Source organism: Tarenaya hassleriana, unplaced genomic scaffold (genome assembly GCF_000463585.1).
Source record: "Tarenaya hassleriana unplaced genomic scaffold, ASM46358v1 Cleome18, whole genome shotgun sequence".
NCBI lineage: Eukaryota > Viridiplantae > Streptophyta > Magnoliopsida > Brassicales > Cleomaceae > Tarenaya > Tarenaya hassleriana.
Window position 1 is genome coordinate 1,805,979 of NW_010965216.1, and position 14,665 is coordinate 1,820,643.

General features: G+C 38.8%; 4 protein-coding genes across 5 annotated transcripts; 1 reads left to right on the plus strand and 3 right to left on the minus strand.

Annotated features, from left to right (window-relative positions):
• The first annotated feature begins 263 nt into the window (after positions 1-263).
• LOC104810610 lies at positions 264-2,308 on the plus strand. Its single transcript, XM_010536957.1, has 3 exons — positions 264-984; positions 1,084-1,330; positions 1,558-2,308. The coding sequence occupies exons 1-3, from the start codon at positions 264-266 to the stop codon at positions 2,306-2,308; spliced, it is 1,719 nt and encodes a 572-aa protein (XP_010535259.1).
• A 916-nt stretch (positions 2,309-3,224) lies between these two features.
• On the minus strand, positions 3,225-7,300 carry LOC109116564 (uncharacterized protein DDB_G0283697-like). The gene is made up of 6 exons (XM_019202215.1): positions 7,130-7,300; positions 6,515-6,869; positions 4,475-5,007; positions 4,279-4,383; positions 3,778-3,855; positions 3,225-3,404 (listed from the first exon to the last, which is right to left on the minus strand). Exons 1-6 carry the CDS (start codon positions 7,298-7,300, stop codon positions 3,225-3,227), a joined length of 1,422 nt encoding a protein of 473 aa, XP_019057760.1.
• Positions 7,301-7,410: 110 nt separating this feature from the next.
• On the minus strand, positions 7,411-8,725 carry LOC104810611. The gene is made up of 3 exons (XM_010536958.1): positions 8,633-8,725; positions 8,112-8,180; positions 7,411-8,055 (listed from the first exon to the last, which is right to left on the minus strand). The coding sequence occupies exons 1-3, from the start codon at positions 8,723-8,725 to the stop codon at positions 7,411-7,413; spliced, it is 807 nt and encodes a 268-aa protein (XP_010535260.1).
• A 1,456-nt stretch (positions 8,726-10,181) lies between these two features.
• Positions 10,182-11,848, minus strand: LOC104810491. 2 transcript variants are annotated; one of them, XM_010536819.2, is made up of 4 exons: positions 11,689-11,848; positions 11,554-11,610; positions 10,900-11,442; positions 10,182-10,744 (listed from the first exon to the last, which is right to left on the minus strand). In XM_010536819.2, the coding sequence occupies exons 3-4, from the start codon at positions 11,390-11,392 to the stop codon at positions 10,362-10,364; spliced, it is 876 nt and encodes a 291-aa protein (XP_010535121.1). In that variant the 5' UTR covers positions 11,393-11,442; positions 11,554-11,610; positions 11,689-11,848; the 3' UTR covers positions 10,182-10,361. The 2 variants fall into 2 exon arrangements, with proteins under 2 accessions (XP_010535121.1, XP_010535120.1); XM_010536818.2 differs by having other exon boundaries at positions 11,554-11,848.
• Between the last annotated feature and the right edge of the window lie 2,817 nt (positions 11,849-14,665).

Here is a 14,665-nt window from a genome sequence, read left to right on the forward strand (position 1 = left end):
TTGACTCTTTCATCGTTTTAGCTCCAGATTGCTCCCGTCTTGCTCCAAATCGCATCCGAGACCTGTAATCCTATAAAAACACAACCAAACCGAGTTTCGTGGCCTAACACGCCTATAATGCCTACAAATGCATGTGATCTCCGTATAAATCCTATAAAAACGCCCTGGAGATGTAGAGAGAAATAGGAGTTATCAATGATGATGATGATGATGATGATGATGATGGTGGTGGTGGTGGTGGTGATGATTTGGAGCTTCAGATTATGGATGACTCTTTGTTTTCTGATTCTGTATTCACTTTCAGTGATGGATTAAACATAACAGTTGGTCATGAGTTTGACGATAAGGAAACAACGCAAGAATATGTTCGAAAGGGTGCAGCTATGGCTCGTTTTAGGTATACTACGATGAGGTCTAATAAGAAGTTATGGAAAATAAGATGCAAATTTGCCGGATCCATCTGTAATTGGAGGTTGCTTACGGCATTGATCTTAAACTCGAAGCGTTGGAGTGTAAGAAAACACAATCCCATTCACAGTTGCAAACCCGTTTCAGAATCAAGCAAAAGTATGAGAGGTACAAAAAAATTGGTTAGAGATTATTTGAAGGATGAATTCCCCGGTAAACTTGATAGCACTCCTTCTGCACATGAAATAATAGACCATGTAAAAGCAAAGTATGGCACAACCGTAACATATTTGACGGCGTTACGAGGGAAGCACAAAGCTGAAAGTGAGATTCGAGGTGATCCTGCAGATCATTTTAGAAAGCTTCCTGGATGGTTGTACATGTTGCAGAAGAGAAATCCTGAGACAATTGTAAGTCTTGAGTTAGACACGGATTGCAGAAGCTTCAAATACCTCTTCATTGCATTGGGTGCAACGGTTAAAGGATATAATTACATGCGTAAAGTGGTTGCTATTGATGCAACTTTTTTTACAGGCCAGTACAAGGGTACATTAGTTGTTGCAACCGCACAAGACGGTGACCACCACCAATATCCATTGGCATGAGGTATTATCGATAGAGAAAAAGATGCATCATGGAGGTGGTTTATGGAAAGATTAATAAATGCAATCCCAGATGGGCCTGATGTCGTTGTGATATCTGATCGACATAGAAGTATAATAAAGGCCGTTAGAGAAGTGTACAAAGAAGCTGGTCATGGATTTTGTGCGAGACACATAGCGCAAAATCTGAAAGTTAAGGTTAACAGAGGCATGGGAAGAAAGAGTTCAAGAGGTGAAACTGTCGAAGAAAAGTTTTTCAAATGCGCGGAAGCGTATACGTTGCACGAATTTGAAGAGCGATTTATTGATCTGAAGAATAGGTATGAACTTTCTAACCATTATAAAGAATCGACAAATCAGAAACATGTGACCATGTGACCATGGCACATGGTACCATGTGACCATGGCATATGGTACCATGTGACCATGTTTAAATGGTACCATGGGACCATGGTCACAGGGTACCATGTGATCATGGCACAGGGTACCATGTGATCATGGCACAGGGTACCATGTGATCTCTGACCATGAGTCTTCATTTTTGTAGGTATCCCAAAGTTGCCGAGTATATGCAGAAAGAAGAACTTAATCCTGAGAAATGGGCAAGGTGTAAATTTAAGTGTGAAAGGTACAACTTGTTGACTACAAATGGGGCTGAATCAATCAACTCTGTTTTGAAGAAAGCAAAAAGGTTTCCGGTGCTTGGCGTGCTTGATATATGTCTTTCAAAGACTGTGGAATGGTTCGATCGGCGTCGAGTGGAAGCAAGATGTGCTGATGATTCTCAAAAACTGACATCGCATGTTGACAAAGTGCTACATGAGCGTTACGAGATGGTGTGTACGTATGAGGTAATTGTGTTGAACTCTATTACAGAAGAGTTTGAGGTGACCGGTGGAAAAGGCAGAAAATGCTTGGTCAAAATCAGAGATAGATCGTGCAGTTGTAGAGAGTTTGATATTGATAAGATCCCATGCAGTCACACAGTCGCAGCACTTCACAAGGTTGGGAAAGCAAATATGATACCAGACTTGTGTTCTCCATATTATCTGCGTGAATCATGGAGTCACGCTTATGAAACAACTGTGTATCCAGTCCCCGATTGTTGTGAATGGAGCATCGATGATCTAGATGTTGCAAACTGTGTGGTTTTACCTCCTGTAATGGAAGAGAAACGAAAAAGTGGGAGACCGAAACAAAATCGCTATCCAGGTCCTGGCGAATTACGGAAACAGATCCATGTCATGACAGAGGCATCAACATCAACAATGTGTGAGAATACACTTAATTTTGAATGAAACAAAAGATAAAAATTGTATAATAATGTTATATTATATTCGTTGTACTATGATTATTTGTTTAATTGTATTCCATTTACTTCTGTGTGTATAAATATATTAAAAAACATTAAATAAGTTCATCTCATATGACCACCGATTGTGACCCATTGTGACCAGCATGTGACCAATGTGACCAAAGTCAATTTTGCACTATGTGACCATTGTGACCGGATGTGACCTTTGACCAAGTGACAAAGGTAAATATAGGGTTTAACGTGTATTTTAAAATTTGGTTTGTTATAACAAGGTATAAGGAACATAAATATAGTATTTTTGATAATTTTACAAAACATTATAAGTAGGTTATAATACAAAACCACCAAAAATGTCAAAATCCTTCATAAAAGACTATGAACACTTGTGGAACACATATGGGAAGACTAGTTTTACATGCAAAATTCGTAAGAATCTATTTTAACACTTGAAAACAGTAACAAAGGATTTATGTGGAACATGTGAGAACATTCGTATCGATTCAATTGAAAGAATCGACAAATTCGACCCTTTGACCATGTGTGACCAACTTTGATCCCATGTGACCGAAAAATGTGGGACCCAATATTGAAATTGCGCAATTTTTAGTGGGACTCAATATCATCCAAGTGTTCAGAAATGTTACGGTTGACAATTCAACCCTGGGACCCATCATTTCATTAATTTTTTAAAGCAAATTTTTTTTCCTCTAACATTTTCATGTCAAATTTGTTTCCCTCCAACACTTGTAGAACACATTTTATATCTAGATTTTGTTAACGGTGTAATTAAAGAAATTCAGACATATAATAAACAAAAATCCATAATTAAAAATTCATAACTTAGTATTCTAAAAAAACATAGCAATGTCATATCTAGGTGAAATTAAACATAGTCAGTCCTACTTCTTCTGAACTTGGCCATTTGCAAATATGGAGGTTGCCAACTGCTCACGGATCATGGAGATGTTGGCATCACAAATCATTGGGCACAACGTCTGTTCTTTTCCAAGACATATCGCATCGACATACTTCGCAGCAAAAGCACCGCAGTCACAGCCATTTGCATTCTCAGGTAGTCCCTCCACATAATCTCCAATTCATCGCCATCAGAGAAAGAATCCGACCCAGCAAGGAGACAAGCCTTGGGAATAAGACGACTTAGTTTCTGAACTACACTCTCCACGTTGACCCTTAGTCTCGGTTAACAGTAAAAAACTTGGAGCAATTTCTCATTGAAATCCACCAGAATGGCGTTCCAATGACAACTGATTCGATCGTCTGAAAGGGATGGAATGCTAAGTACACTTACAAAGCCATTTTAAGTGATCAACGGCGTTCCTGCACACCCAATTAGAAGTTTTCCTTTGAAGTACGGCTCAAGATCTCCCAGAGTTGACAAGCCACCTGATTTTCCCCACACTTGATGTGCTCCGTGAAAATAATGTCACAAACCATATAATTGCTTCCTATATAGGTCACCGGATTGTTTATAACGCGGAGTCGTAACTCATACATTGCCTCCTCAATATGCTACAAAAAAACAACAACATATTTCAGAAGTCTGTACCATGTGACTTAATGTAATGGTATCGTGTGACTGAGTCATTTGGTACCATGTGACCAAATTTACATGGTACCATGTGACCAAATTTACATGATACCATGCGATCAGGTGATATGGTACCATGTGATCAAGATACGTGTGACCTTGCTATGTAAGTTAACTTAATGTAAACTTACAGTATCTGTGAGCCATACTCCCAATTGTAGAAGATCTTCCCAAAATTTTGACGTACGTATTCCATCCAATTTTGACTTCCACAATCGTGTCTCTCGTGGCTTCTTCATAAACTCCCCAAGAGCGGTGGCGAGTGGACCGGATGCTTCTACAAATCCTGGATTCCTGATCAGACCTCCACTCGGGTGGACACGCTCTAGATTCTATACAAATACCTTTTCTTCACTCAACGAAAGCAGAATTCCTTTCTCAGTTCTTACCCTAGCAATGTCATCCTCAGAAGCTTCTTCCTCATCATCATCTTCCTCAGGAACATCCTCCTGTGGCGAGTGGACCGGATGCTTCTACAAATCCTGGATTCCTGATCAGACCTCCACTCGGGTGGACACGCTCTAGATTCTATACAAATACCTTTTCTTCACTCAACGAAAGCAGAATTCCTTTCTCAGTTCTTACCCTAGCAATGTCATCCTCAGAAGCTTCTTCCTCATCATCATCTTCCTCAGGAACATCCTCCTGGACAGTTTTGCTTCGACCTCTGCCGCTGCCTCTACCTCTACCTCTGCCTTGGCCTCTGTCTCTGCCTCGACCTCTGCCTCTACCTCGACCTCCTACAGCCTGAGACCGAGTTCTTTTGACCGGTGGACCAGTTGATATTGTTTCTACATAAGGGCTTCTTTTGGATGACCCATCAGTAAGCTTCCTTTTTGTTCTTTTCAACTGCTGTGTATCAGAGGATTCAACTGCTGATGGAGGTTGATTGATTTCATGTTCAACAGGTGGTACCGACATATCTGTGTCTTCATTGGATTTATCAGCTGATTCTTTGTCAGAAGATTCATCGGTTGTCTCACCCTCCTCGGTTCCTTCACCCTCTTCACCATCGGCGTCATCCTCTTCAGTTTCTTCGTCGTTTGCCTCACCCTCATCACTGTTGGGTTTTCCTGGGATCTCAAAAGCGAATCTAATTCCTAAGAGATCAGTTCTAGGGTTTGCGCAGCGGATGAAAAACAAAAATTTTGATGAAACCCTAAAACCTATCATGCATGATCTTGTAGAAACGTTAGAACGCTTACCTCAATCGATCCGGGGCCTGTTTCAATTGATGTGTTCGTCCGATCACTATAGGCAGGAACCCTCTACACGTATCCATACCTCGGGATGGATTCCAACCTTTGGAACTTGTCTGCTAGGACTCGAATCTTCTATTCGATGATGTACTTTGAGAAAACGAGATTTAGATCACTTCTTCAACCCTCTAAACTCTCCAAAAAGGCCTCAAGAAGTTCTATTTTCGGCTCCCTAGTGTTAGGGTTATTAATCTCCTCTTGTTTAAGTGATTAACCCTATATCCGGATTTTAAAATTAAATCTGAAACCCAGACCGAACGGACTGCTCAGTAGTCCGTTCGGTCTGGACACTTGGTCCGTTCGAACCAGTCACATAACTTGGCCCGTTCGGTCTGACGAGTCAGTCCGTTCGGTCCAACACTTGGTCCGTTCGGACTGGACTATCTAGTCCGTTCGGTCCAACAATTTTGGTCCGTTCGGACTAGATGCTCCGGTACGTTCGGTCTACTCCTAGACCGGACGGTCCGGACCTCTGTCCAGATTTATCGACGTTTTCTCGTGCATTTGTCCTTCCATGTGTGTGTGACCCTGTAGGCTCATTCGATATAACAGTATAACCCGAAATCTCTATTACGGATATACAAGTCATAGGCGGTCTCTAGCAAGACACTATGACTACCTATCTCGAATAGAGTTTGTTCGTGATCTTACGAACGCCAATGATGATTCCGGTTGATGATCCTTTTGTATCACGATATCATATGTCGAATATAAGGCATGGACAAGCCACCTTATCTGATTCGACTGCTTTCTCGTTCACTGAGTTCGACTGTCTGAAATAGACGACGTTCGTCTATAGTGCGGCCACACATTTCTACAGTCTTGCTCACACGAGGGGCCCAGCGATATCTCTCTCTTTTACGAGAGGTACAAATCTCGTCTTAACTATCTACAATCCAGCACATGATTCGTTTCGTACCTGATACACGCCTTTATAGTCCTCCTGTTACACAGGACGTTTGACGTAATCAAAGCACGCAACTCCTCATGTTGGATTCCGTAGATATCTCAGGTCTTAGGATCCAATCATGGAACCCATCAAAGGACTTGTCGTAACTCTTTCTTTCGCAACATGAATTTTTCTGAGGTTCTCTTGCACTATACACTTGGGCGTCGCTGTGGACCTGGGCGTGGATATGTCCTTATCCACCGGATTCTGTCACCGGGTTCTCCTGCACTGTGGGACTTAGGACAAATCCCTCTTTTCCAAGGAGTCCAACCTAGTTTAAAAGCCCTCTCACAGCATTGATGATTCTCATCTCGTATGCTTTAATTTCGACCCTAAAATCGGTCTTCAATTCGGTCTTCAGTGCTTCGAGACTTGACACTCCGTGAACTCTTTGTGCTCCCTTTTGTATCCCTTGTTGTGGTATGAATCTTTGTTGCGGTTGCTGTCGTTGTTGTGGTTCTTGTTCTTGTTCTTCTTCTTCTACTTCTCGTCCCTCATCTTCTATTTCATCTTCATCTACCAAACTTTTCCCCTTCTTCTTTTTCTTTGAAGAATTCCTGGAACGAATTTCCATTTCATGGATTTTTTTCCAGTATACGCTCTCCGGATTCCTCTCAAGATATTGCTTCCATACTTTAACCGTTGGATCTTCACTTCCATCGAGATCCTCTACATCAAAAAGAAGAGCTTCTTCTGTCGGTTCCTTCTTAAGAATGCTCTTAATTCCCTGAAAAATAGATGAGACTTATTGTTACTATATGCATCATGTCACAATGTGACTGAGTCACATGGTCCCATGTGACCGAGTTACACGGTACCATGGGACCGAGTTAAATAGTACCATGTGACCAAATAGGTTATGGTATCATGTGACCGAGGTACATGGTACCATGTGACCGAGGTACATGGTACCATGTGACCAGGATTCATGGTACCATGTGACCATGAAACCTGTGACCAATACACCATGTCCTATTTTATGCGTACCTTTGTTTTAGTGTCAATCTGGTCTATAACAGTATTGAAACTCCATCTGACATTTGCTTTGACGGATTTCTTGCACATTCTGGGACACGTCGGATCCGCTCCCTCGATGTCTTTGTACATCCCATTGGCACCCAAATTTGAGATGCATTCGAAAGGAAGCAACCGTACCATATTGTATAAATATTAAATTCTAAAACAAATCAATATAATAACGGTACTTTTCATTTATACACATAGTAAAAAACCCTTACCATAAGAGGGATTATAAACCCCCGACAATGTCATTTCTTCTTCGGTCCTCCACTTCCGAAACTCTTTCTAACTTGATCAATTATTCTATCAAATGTGTACCGTCCCCATGGAAATCTCTCACAGAAAGCCAAATCATCCACCATGTCCACCAAATCATGGTTTATAAACTCATATGTGGTGTCATGATCTAGTATTCCTCCGAGCAACATGATAATAGCCAGTTTCTTCCTATCAGCAACCCTTTGAGTTGGCTTCTTCTCAAGATGCCTTATCACACTCTCCTTAGACACCTTTCGATTTCCAAAAGTCTTCATTCTAAACTGGCTTTTCCTCATATATTCCCATCCAGCCGGATACTCACCGCATTTCAATCCGGATATGAGAGCGTGTTCAAGGATGGAGTATCTAATGGGCACACCATTTAGAACAAACCATAATTCATTTTCATCCTCCACAGTGACACAATGGTTTATCAGGAATGCTGTTGGAGCCATCTTCAGCGTGCCATCAAGTTGCATGTGAAACAAATGTTGAAACTGCGACTCATGACTGAAATACCTCCATTCTTCAGGGCTTAACAAATCTTTCAGTTTTTTTATTGTCTTCGACGGGTAACACTTGGTATTTATCTTAGGAGAGAACTGAATGTCTTCCATTTTGTACATAAACGGCAACTGCACAACAATAAAATAGATCAGATCATGTGACCTGTGACAATGTGAAATAGTACCATGTGACCTATTCTCCTGTGACCTATGACCAATTGTCCTGGTACCATGTGACCTATTGTCATGTGAACCTGCGACCATGTGACATAGTACCATGTGACCTATTCTCCTGTGACCTATTGTCTTGGTACCACGTGACCAATTCTCATGTGACCTATTGCACGGGTATCATGTGACCTATTGTCCTGTGAACTATGACCAAGTCACCTATCACCACCTGACCGAACCCATCTTGTGACCTAATTTACATCGAACCCTATCACCTATATCATTGTGACCCAAATCAACATATCATTCATCATCCAAACATCGAACCACACATCCCGTCACCTATATCACTGTGACCCAAATCTACAAATCATTTCGATCTTAACTACTTCAAACCAAAGATTATAATGTTATCCCTAAAATTTCAAATACAAAACCCTAGATTTCTGTCATTTCAAATCATCACGGAAAAACATCAAGGAAACATAAAAACTTTCAAAATCGTGCAAATCTGAGAAAAAGAGAAGTAACCTACCATGTGCTCGTTTAACTCCGCAATTTGGATTCGAGAATCGGTCTCGTTCGAAGATGCTAACGAAGATGAGTGAACCACTGATGTAGAAGCCATTTTTTTCCTTCTTTTTACTTCGAATCTGAGGAGAGTAAAGATAGAGACTTAGGAGAGGAAAATCGCGGTTTAAATCGACGGTTTTTTGGCACAAAACTGACGGTTTCGAAAGAGAGACGGATGAGATGTCGAGAATTAGGAGAGAGAGAGAAATGTCGACAGTGAGGAGAGAAAGGCAGAATGTGGACTGATGTAGGAGAGAGAAAGAGAAAACCGTTTTTTAATTTAAATTTTCATTTGGTTTTTTCGTCTTTTAATTAAAGTTTGAGGGTATAATTGGTCTTTGCATCCCTTCTGTCCATTTTTTTTAATTTGAATTTTCAAGGGTATGTTAAGAAGTCTTTGTAGCAGTTAAGGGTAGATTGGATATATCCCCTTGTGAGCGAATAGAAAGAGTGAAAACTAGGGGTGGGCACGGGTCGGGTATCCCCAATTTTTAGAAAACCCTGTCTCGTCTTCATTACCACGGGTTTTACAAAAATATTATCTCAGTCTTGGCTTCATAAAATCCGGGTACTTGTAGCTCGGGTTTAATGAGATTCTCGGTCTTGTATTCGCGGATACCCGAACCCATACGATTTATAAAATTTTGAACTATAAAATAATAGATATAGAAAATACAAATGAGAGAGGTCAAAGTATAAAGAGAAAAATTCACGATGAAGAGAGATGAGTAAAATTTTGAGAGAGAGATGAATGTTTGATTCGGTTACATAGAATGAGATTTAGAATGAGATTTAGAATGATGAAATTTTTGTATAGAAAGGTTTAGAACATAAAAAAATTGAACTAAAATAAAAGTATTTTAATAAATAATAAGAATAATTTAGACAAAAATATTATAGATATAAAGTATATTTTAGATTTTTAACAAATATAACGGATACCTCGGGTATCCCTTATAAAATAATTGAACCCCCACTCGGACTTGGGAGTCGAAAACTTAGTCTTATTAATACTCGATCTCATCATCGTTAATAATCGGATACCCTTTATTCGGATACTTGTTAAGTCGGGTACCTCCAAATCCCAGGTTACGGGTTAAAACGCCAACCCCTATCCTAAACCTCATAATAAATGGTGGCCGAATGGAGGAAACTGCTCTGTTTGTAATAATTATGAAAACATTGAAATATAAAATAAAATAAATGAAATAAGATTGTGGTGGGGTCCATGAGCTCTCAGCCTCAAAAATATCTTGGAGCTCATGGTTCAAGTTTAGCCATGTAACAAAAACATAAATTTTTAGGTGTTTGTTTCGTTATTAGAATCTTTTACAAATTTATATATAATTAACACCATGTGACATTATTGATTTGAATATACTACAGAAAAACAATAAAAATGCAAATTGTGTTTCCTCTTATACAATTGCTTGAATATCATTAAACATCGTTCCTGAATCCTTATATCATTTTTTTCCCTATTATAACGATAATATTTTTTTCGATTGGAATTATAACGATAACATTTCATAATTTAGCCATATTTATGTCATCCTAGATTTACCCATACAAAGGCAAAGATAATAATAATAATAACGCATAGCATCTGGTTCCGCTTCGCCTCCCCAGACGCCATTTTCCCATTTACATCATACAATTATCAAAACAACCCCCCCAAAAAAAAAGCCACGTCAGCATCTCCAGTCCAACCGGACCTCGCCGGGACCGGCGACGAGTTGACTCGGTTTTCGGAAGGAGACGATGTGGCTAGAGACCATGAACGCGGTGACTCGCTCGGAGACTCGGATGTCGTCCATCTTGAGCTCGTGGAGCCTCCGGACGTACTCGGGAACGTGGAGGAGGTCCCACACCACGCATAATCCGCCGGGTTTAAGGACTCGAACCATCTCGCCGAGCACTCTCATCCGCTCGGCCGCCGCCTCCACCGTCCGTTTGCCGTGTTCCTTCCCGACCGTATGGACGAACACCGACGACACCACCACGTCAAAGTAGTTGTCCCCGAACGGCAGTGTCCTCACGTCCCCTGAACGGCACGTCACGTACTCTTGCACTCCTGATCATCAAAAACCGCATCATTTTGTTGATCAATGGCCACAATTCGATGAGTTTAACGAGTCAATGGATGGCTAAGCCATCAATGTTTTTCTGATATCAGATCGGTACGATTGAAGTGATTAGATATGTTGATGGAGGGATTTGATGGTGTACCTTCGAGTTTGGCGGTGCGGAGAGTGGAGAGAGTGGTGCGTTTCGAGCGATCCAAACCAACGACTCGACCAGAACTTCCGGTCTTCTTGAGCTGCGTCGCCACCGCATTGAGAAGGATACCGCGGCCGCAGCCGAGATCGAGAGCCGTCTTCACGGTCGACCAATCGCCGACCGATCCCAGCATCCTCTGAGCCATCTCGTAGTGTAGCGGCACGTCGGAGTACACGAAGTTCGCGGCGGCGAAAAGCAGGCACACGGCCGAGAGAGCCGTGACGGTGCCGGTGAATCCGGCGGCCAGTCTCGCCGCACCTCCACCGCCGAGGAAGAAGGAATCGAGGAAGAGGGATATCTGATCGAAGTAGAGGAGGAAGAGGACAGAGAGGACGGAGAAGAAGAAGGCGTGGAAGAGGAGGAAGACGAGCGTCTGCCATTGTTCCATGCCGTATATCGCGTAGATCTGAGTCCAATCTCTGTTTCCCGTAGCTTTCCCCATCGATTTCTCCGCAGATATCCCGATTCTGATTGCAGGATTCGAAAATTTTTCTGGAAAACAAAACCAGATCGATCAGTTCACCAGCTCGAATTTCCAAATTTCAAGCTGAACAGAACAACACTAAGAATAGATAAGAGCCAAAACGAGTGAGGATGCATTACCAATAGCAGAAATTGGAGAAGCGGAGAGTGAAAAAGAGCTGATTTCTCGCCGATTTTCTAGGGAAACAAACAAGACCCAGGAGTTCAAATCTCAGCATCTAAATTCAAAATCCCATGAGATCGAGAGAAGAATACATCAATTCCTGTGGAGAAGCTTAGAATGATGATTTGATGCAGGAGAAAAGGAACACCATCAGCATCGCCGCCATGGGAGTGAAGAAGCATTAGTAGCAGTACATATACGAAGACGAAGGCAAAGGAATGATGAAAATGGAGCTTTTCTCGCTTTATTGTAATGCCGTTTTCACGCGCTTTGCTTTCACTCGGTTTTCTCAAAAACCACTGATTTTTTATTTTAAAATTATAAAACAAAAAAAGGAAAATAAATCGCTAATTAAATAATATCGTAACAATAAATAAATTTTTAATGTTTTATTCTCTACGCGAATCAATTCCTTAACGTGTTTACACGAGATTCAAATGAAACTCTAACATTTAGTTGATCCATAAATCTCTCATATATTCATTGTAACAGTAATATAAATTATTAATAAATTTAATAGATATTAAAAGATCGGATATTATTTTTTAAAAAAGGCTCGGTCATGTGTACGGATCCTGAATGTAGGGTGTAAAGCAGAAGCGCGTTGAGAAAGTCTATCTTCCCGATAATGTTTCAGAAAAAATAATAATAGATAATGTTTTTTAAATTAATTTATTGTTTATTATTTCTTTTATCCTCTTTTTATTTTCTATATTGTATTTTTTAAAATCTGATGTCAGTGTGAGAGTTTTTGGACTGGATAGAATCATGTGGTCTCATGCATGCACTGTGTTTTTAGATATTTCATATTTGTACTGTGAAAATATTTTAGAAAATGTTATATATATATATATATAGCTGATTACAGATATCTCTCATATATATATATATATATATAAACACATTACTTTCTTTTGTCTCCGGTCAATTCGACTTTAGACTTTAAAAAGAAGTTTAAGCAAGTTTTAATTTCTCAATTTTCATATATTGAAAACACTTTAGGAGAAAATAAAGTTCATATGGGAAATAACTACAATCTAAATACTGACCAGTATATCATCACCATAAATTCAGAATCATGAAATAACAACTATACTATTTAAAGTAATAGTATAATTAAAAAATTATTATTATTAGCAGAATATATCTCTTATAGATTAAAATTCATTTCTCTTTCTTTGCATGAAACTTTTATTTATTTATCTATGAAAATTTTACATATATATTCAAAAGTAATTTTGTGTATTTTACATGGAAAATTCTATTTAAGATTTTTCATGGTTCGCGCAAATCATGGAGCTTGAAACTCAAATCACTTGTTAGATTTGTTTTTAACTTGGAATCTAATCCACCGACACCGACACCGACACGTGTACCATAATTTTGCTTAAAATCCAAGATTGGTTCAAACTCTGCGCTTTAATTCAAATCCTGGGTTGCTTCATTTTCAAAACGGAACCATGAAAAATCTAATTATTTAATTCTTAATTAATAAATTAACATTTATTCTACAATTCTTTTTTTTTTTTTGATAATATGTGATTTGCCAAGAGTGGGGTTCGAATATAGGTGGAGCACTCTTTGCGCATATCCACTTACTAGTTGAGCCAACCACTCTTGGCTATTCTACAATTCCTTGCAAAAATTGTTTAAAACTTAAGGCGAGGTGAAAATTTTGAGTTTTCTTAACTTTAACAAGTTCAAAATATTATTTTAACCAAATCGCCCAAACAAAATGAACGATTGATATTATACATATATAAAGACGTTTTTGTAAATTATGAAAAAAATATAGTACTAGAATTTATTCTATTAACAATACTAATAACAAAAATAATGGTTTTTAAAATTTGTTATTTTCGTATAAAATACAGGGGGCATTATCCAAAATACCCTTCTTATGCTAAAACTACTTCTGCACTTACCCTTCTCTAGTTGTGACATTGTGACCAGAATTCATGTATGGTCACATGATGGTCACATTGGTTATAACATTAAATTTATGGTGATTACATCAAATCACCATGTTCACACCTTACATATCTCACTAATCATTTGGTAAAATCATCAAAAATCTAACGTTGTGACCAATGTGACCATCATGTGACTATACAATTATTCTGGTCACAAGGTCACAACTGGAGAAAGGTAGGTGCAGAAGTAGTTTTAGTATAAGAAGGGTATTTTGAATATTTTGCCAAAATACAAATTGAGATTTTAGTATAAACGAGAGTAAATGATTGGATTTTATGTCCAAAAGACTTAAAATGGACCACAGAACACATGCATGTTTACTATTAATACGAGGAAATAAATATTTTTGTGCATATTAAAAATCAATATATATATATATATATATATGTATGTATGTATGTATATGATAGGGTTGTGTACGTAATCATATAAGCGTGTGTGTATATATATAGTTAGAAGACTGGACAAGAGTGCCCACATTCACAACTGTGCTCCACCGTGGAACATCGTTTTCGCTCCCCCGATTTCAAACCAAATGACGCCACTCTCTTTTGCAACTTGACTACTTTTCCATCTTCTTATCCTTTTATTCAAACTTTTTTTTAATGATAAATTCACACGATCCGTATATATGTTAAATGTTAAATCTAAATATGAGATATCGAAGATTCAAATGGATAGAGACGAAACTATCTTAGATGATGAAATAATACAATTTAATTGTAACAATGATGTCTTTCGGTTTATGTGGATATAATTGAGTCCAAAATCCATTAAACCAAACTGAATACAAAAAAAAAAAAAAGTATACAAAACATGTTTATAAATACAGATTATTCTAAATTGATATCTGAATTTTAATTTAAAAATTAGATTTTATCGTTGTAATATTCAATACTCATTTTCTAGATATCAAAATTATAGAGTAGATTGGAAGTTGGAAAATACAAACGGTGTATGTACCCTTTTTAATTTCCATGGTTGTAAATATTTTCGAGCCAAATCCTGAAAATAATTTCTTTTTTAACGAATATTTTATGTAACAAGGAAGAGAGAACAATGTCTTGCTAATGGGTGACAACATCTCCATTATTT

Coding starts and splice junctions, on each gene's coding strand:
- LOC104810610 (XM_010536957.1), top strand. CDS start 264: ATGGATGACTCTTTGTTTTCTGATTCTGTATTCACTTTCAGTGATGGA. Junction 985..1,083: donor TGTTGCAACCGCACAAGACG/GTGACCACCACC, acceptor ATGCAATCCCAG/ATGGGCCTGATGTCGTTGTG. Junction 1,331..1,557: donor TTTATTGATCTGAAGAATAG/GTATGAACTTTC, acceptor TCATTTTTGTAG/GTATCCCAAAGTTGCCGAGT.
- LOC109116564 (XM_019202215.1), bottom strand. CDS start 7,300: ATGGTACGGTTGCTTCCTTTCGAATGCATCTCAAATTTGGGTGCCAAT. Junction 6,870..7,129: donor AGATTGACACTAAAACAAAG/GTACGCATAAAA, acceptor TCTATTTTTCAG/GGAATTAAGAGCATTCTTAA. Junction 3,405..3,777: donor ATATAGGAAGCAATTATATG/GTTTGTGACATT, acceptor GATTATGTGGAG/GGACTACCTGAGAATGCAAA.
- LOC104810611 (XM_010536958.1), bottom strand. CDS start 8,725: ATGGCTTCTACATCAGTGGTTCACTCATCTTCGTTAGCATCTTCGAAC. Junction 8,181..8,632: donor CGGAGTTAAACGAGCACATG/GTAGGTTACTTC, acceptor ACATGGTCGCAG/GTTCACATGACAATAGGTCA. Junction 8,056..8,111: donor ACAGGAGAATAGGTCACATG/GTACTATTTCAC, acceptor ATTGTTGTGCAG/TTGCCGTTTATGTACAAAAT.
- LOC104810491 (XM_010536819.2), bottom strand. CDS start 11,392: ATGGGGAAAGCTACGGGAAACAGAGATTGGACTCAGATCTACGCGATA. Junction 10,745..10,899: donor CCGCACCGCCAAACTCGAAG/GTACACCATCAA, acceptor TTTGATGATCAG/GAGTGCAAGAGTACGTGACG.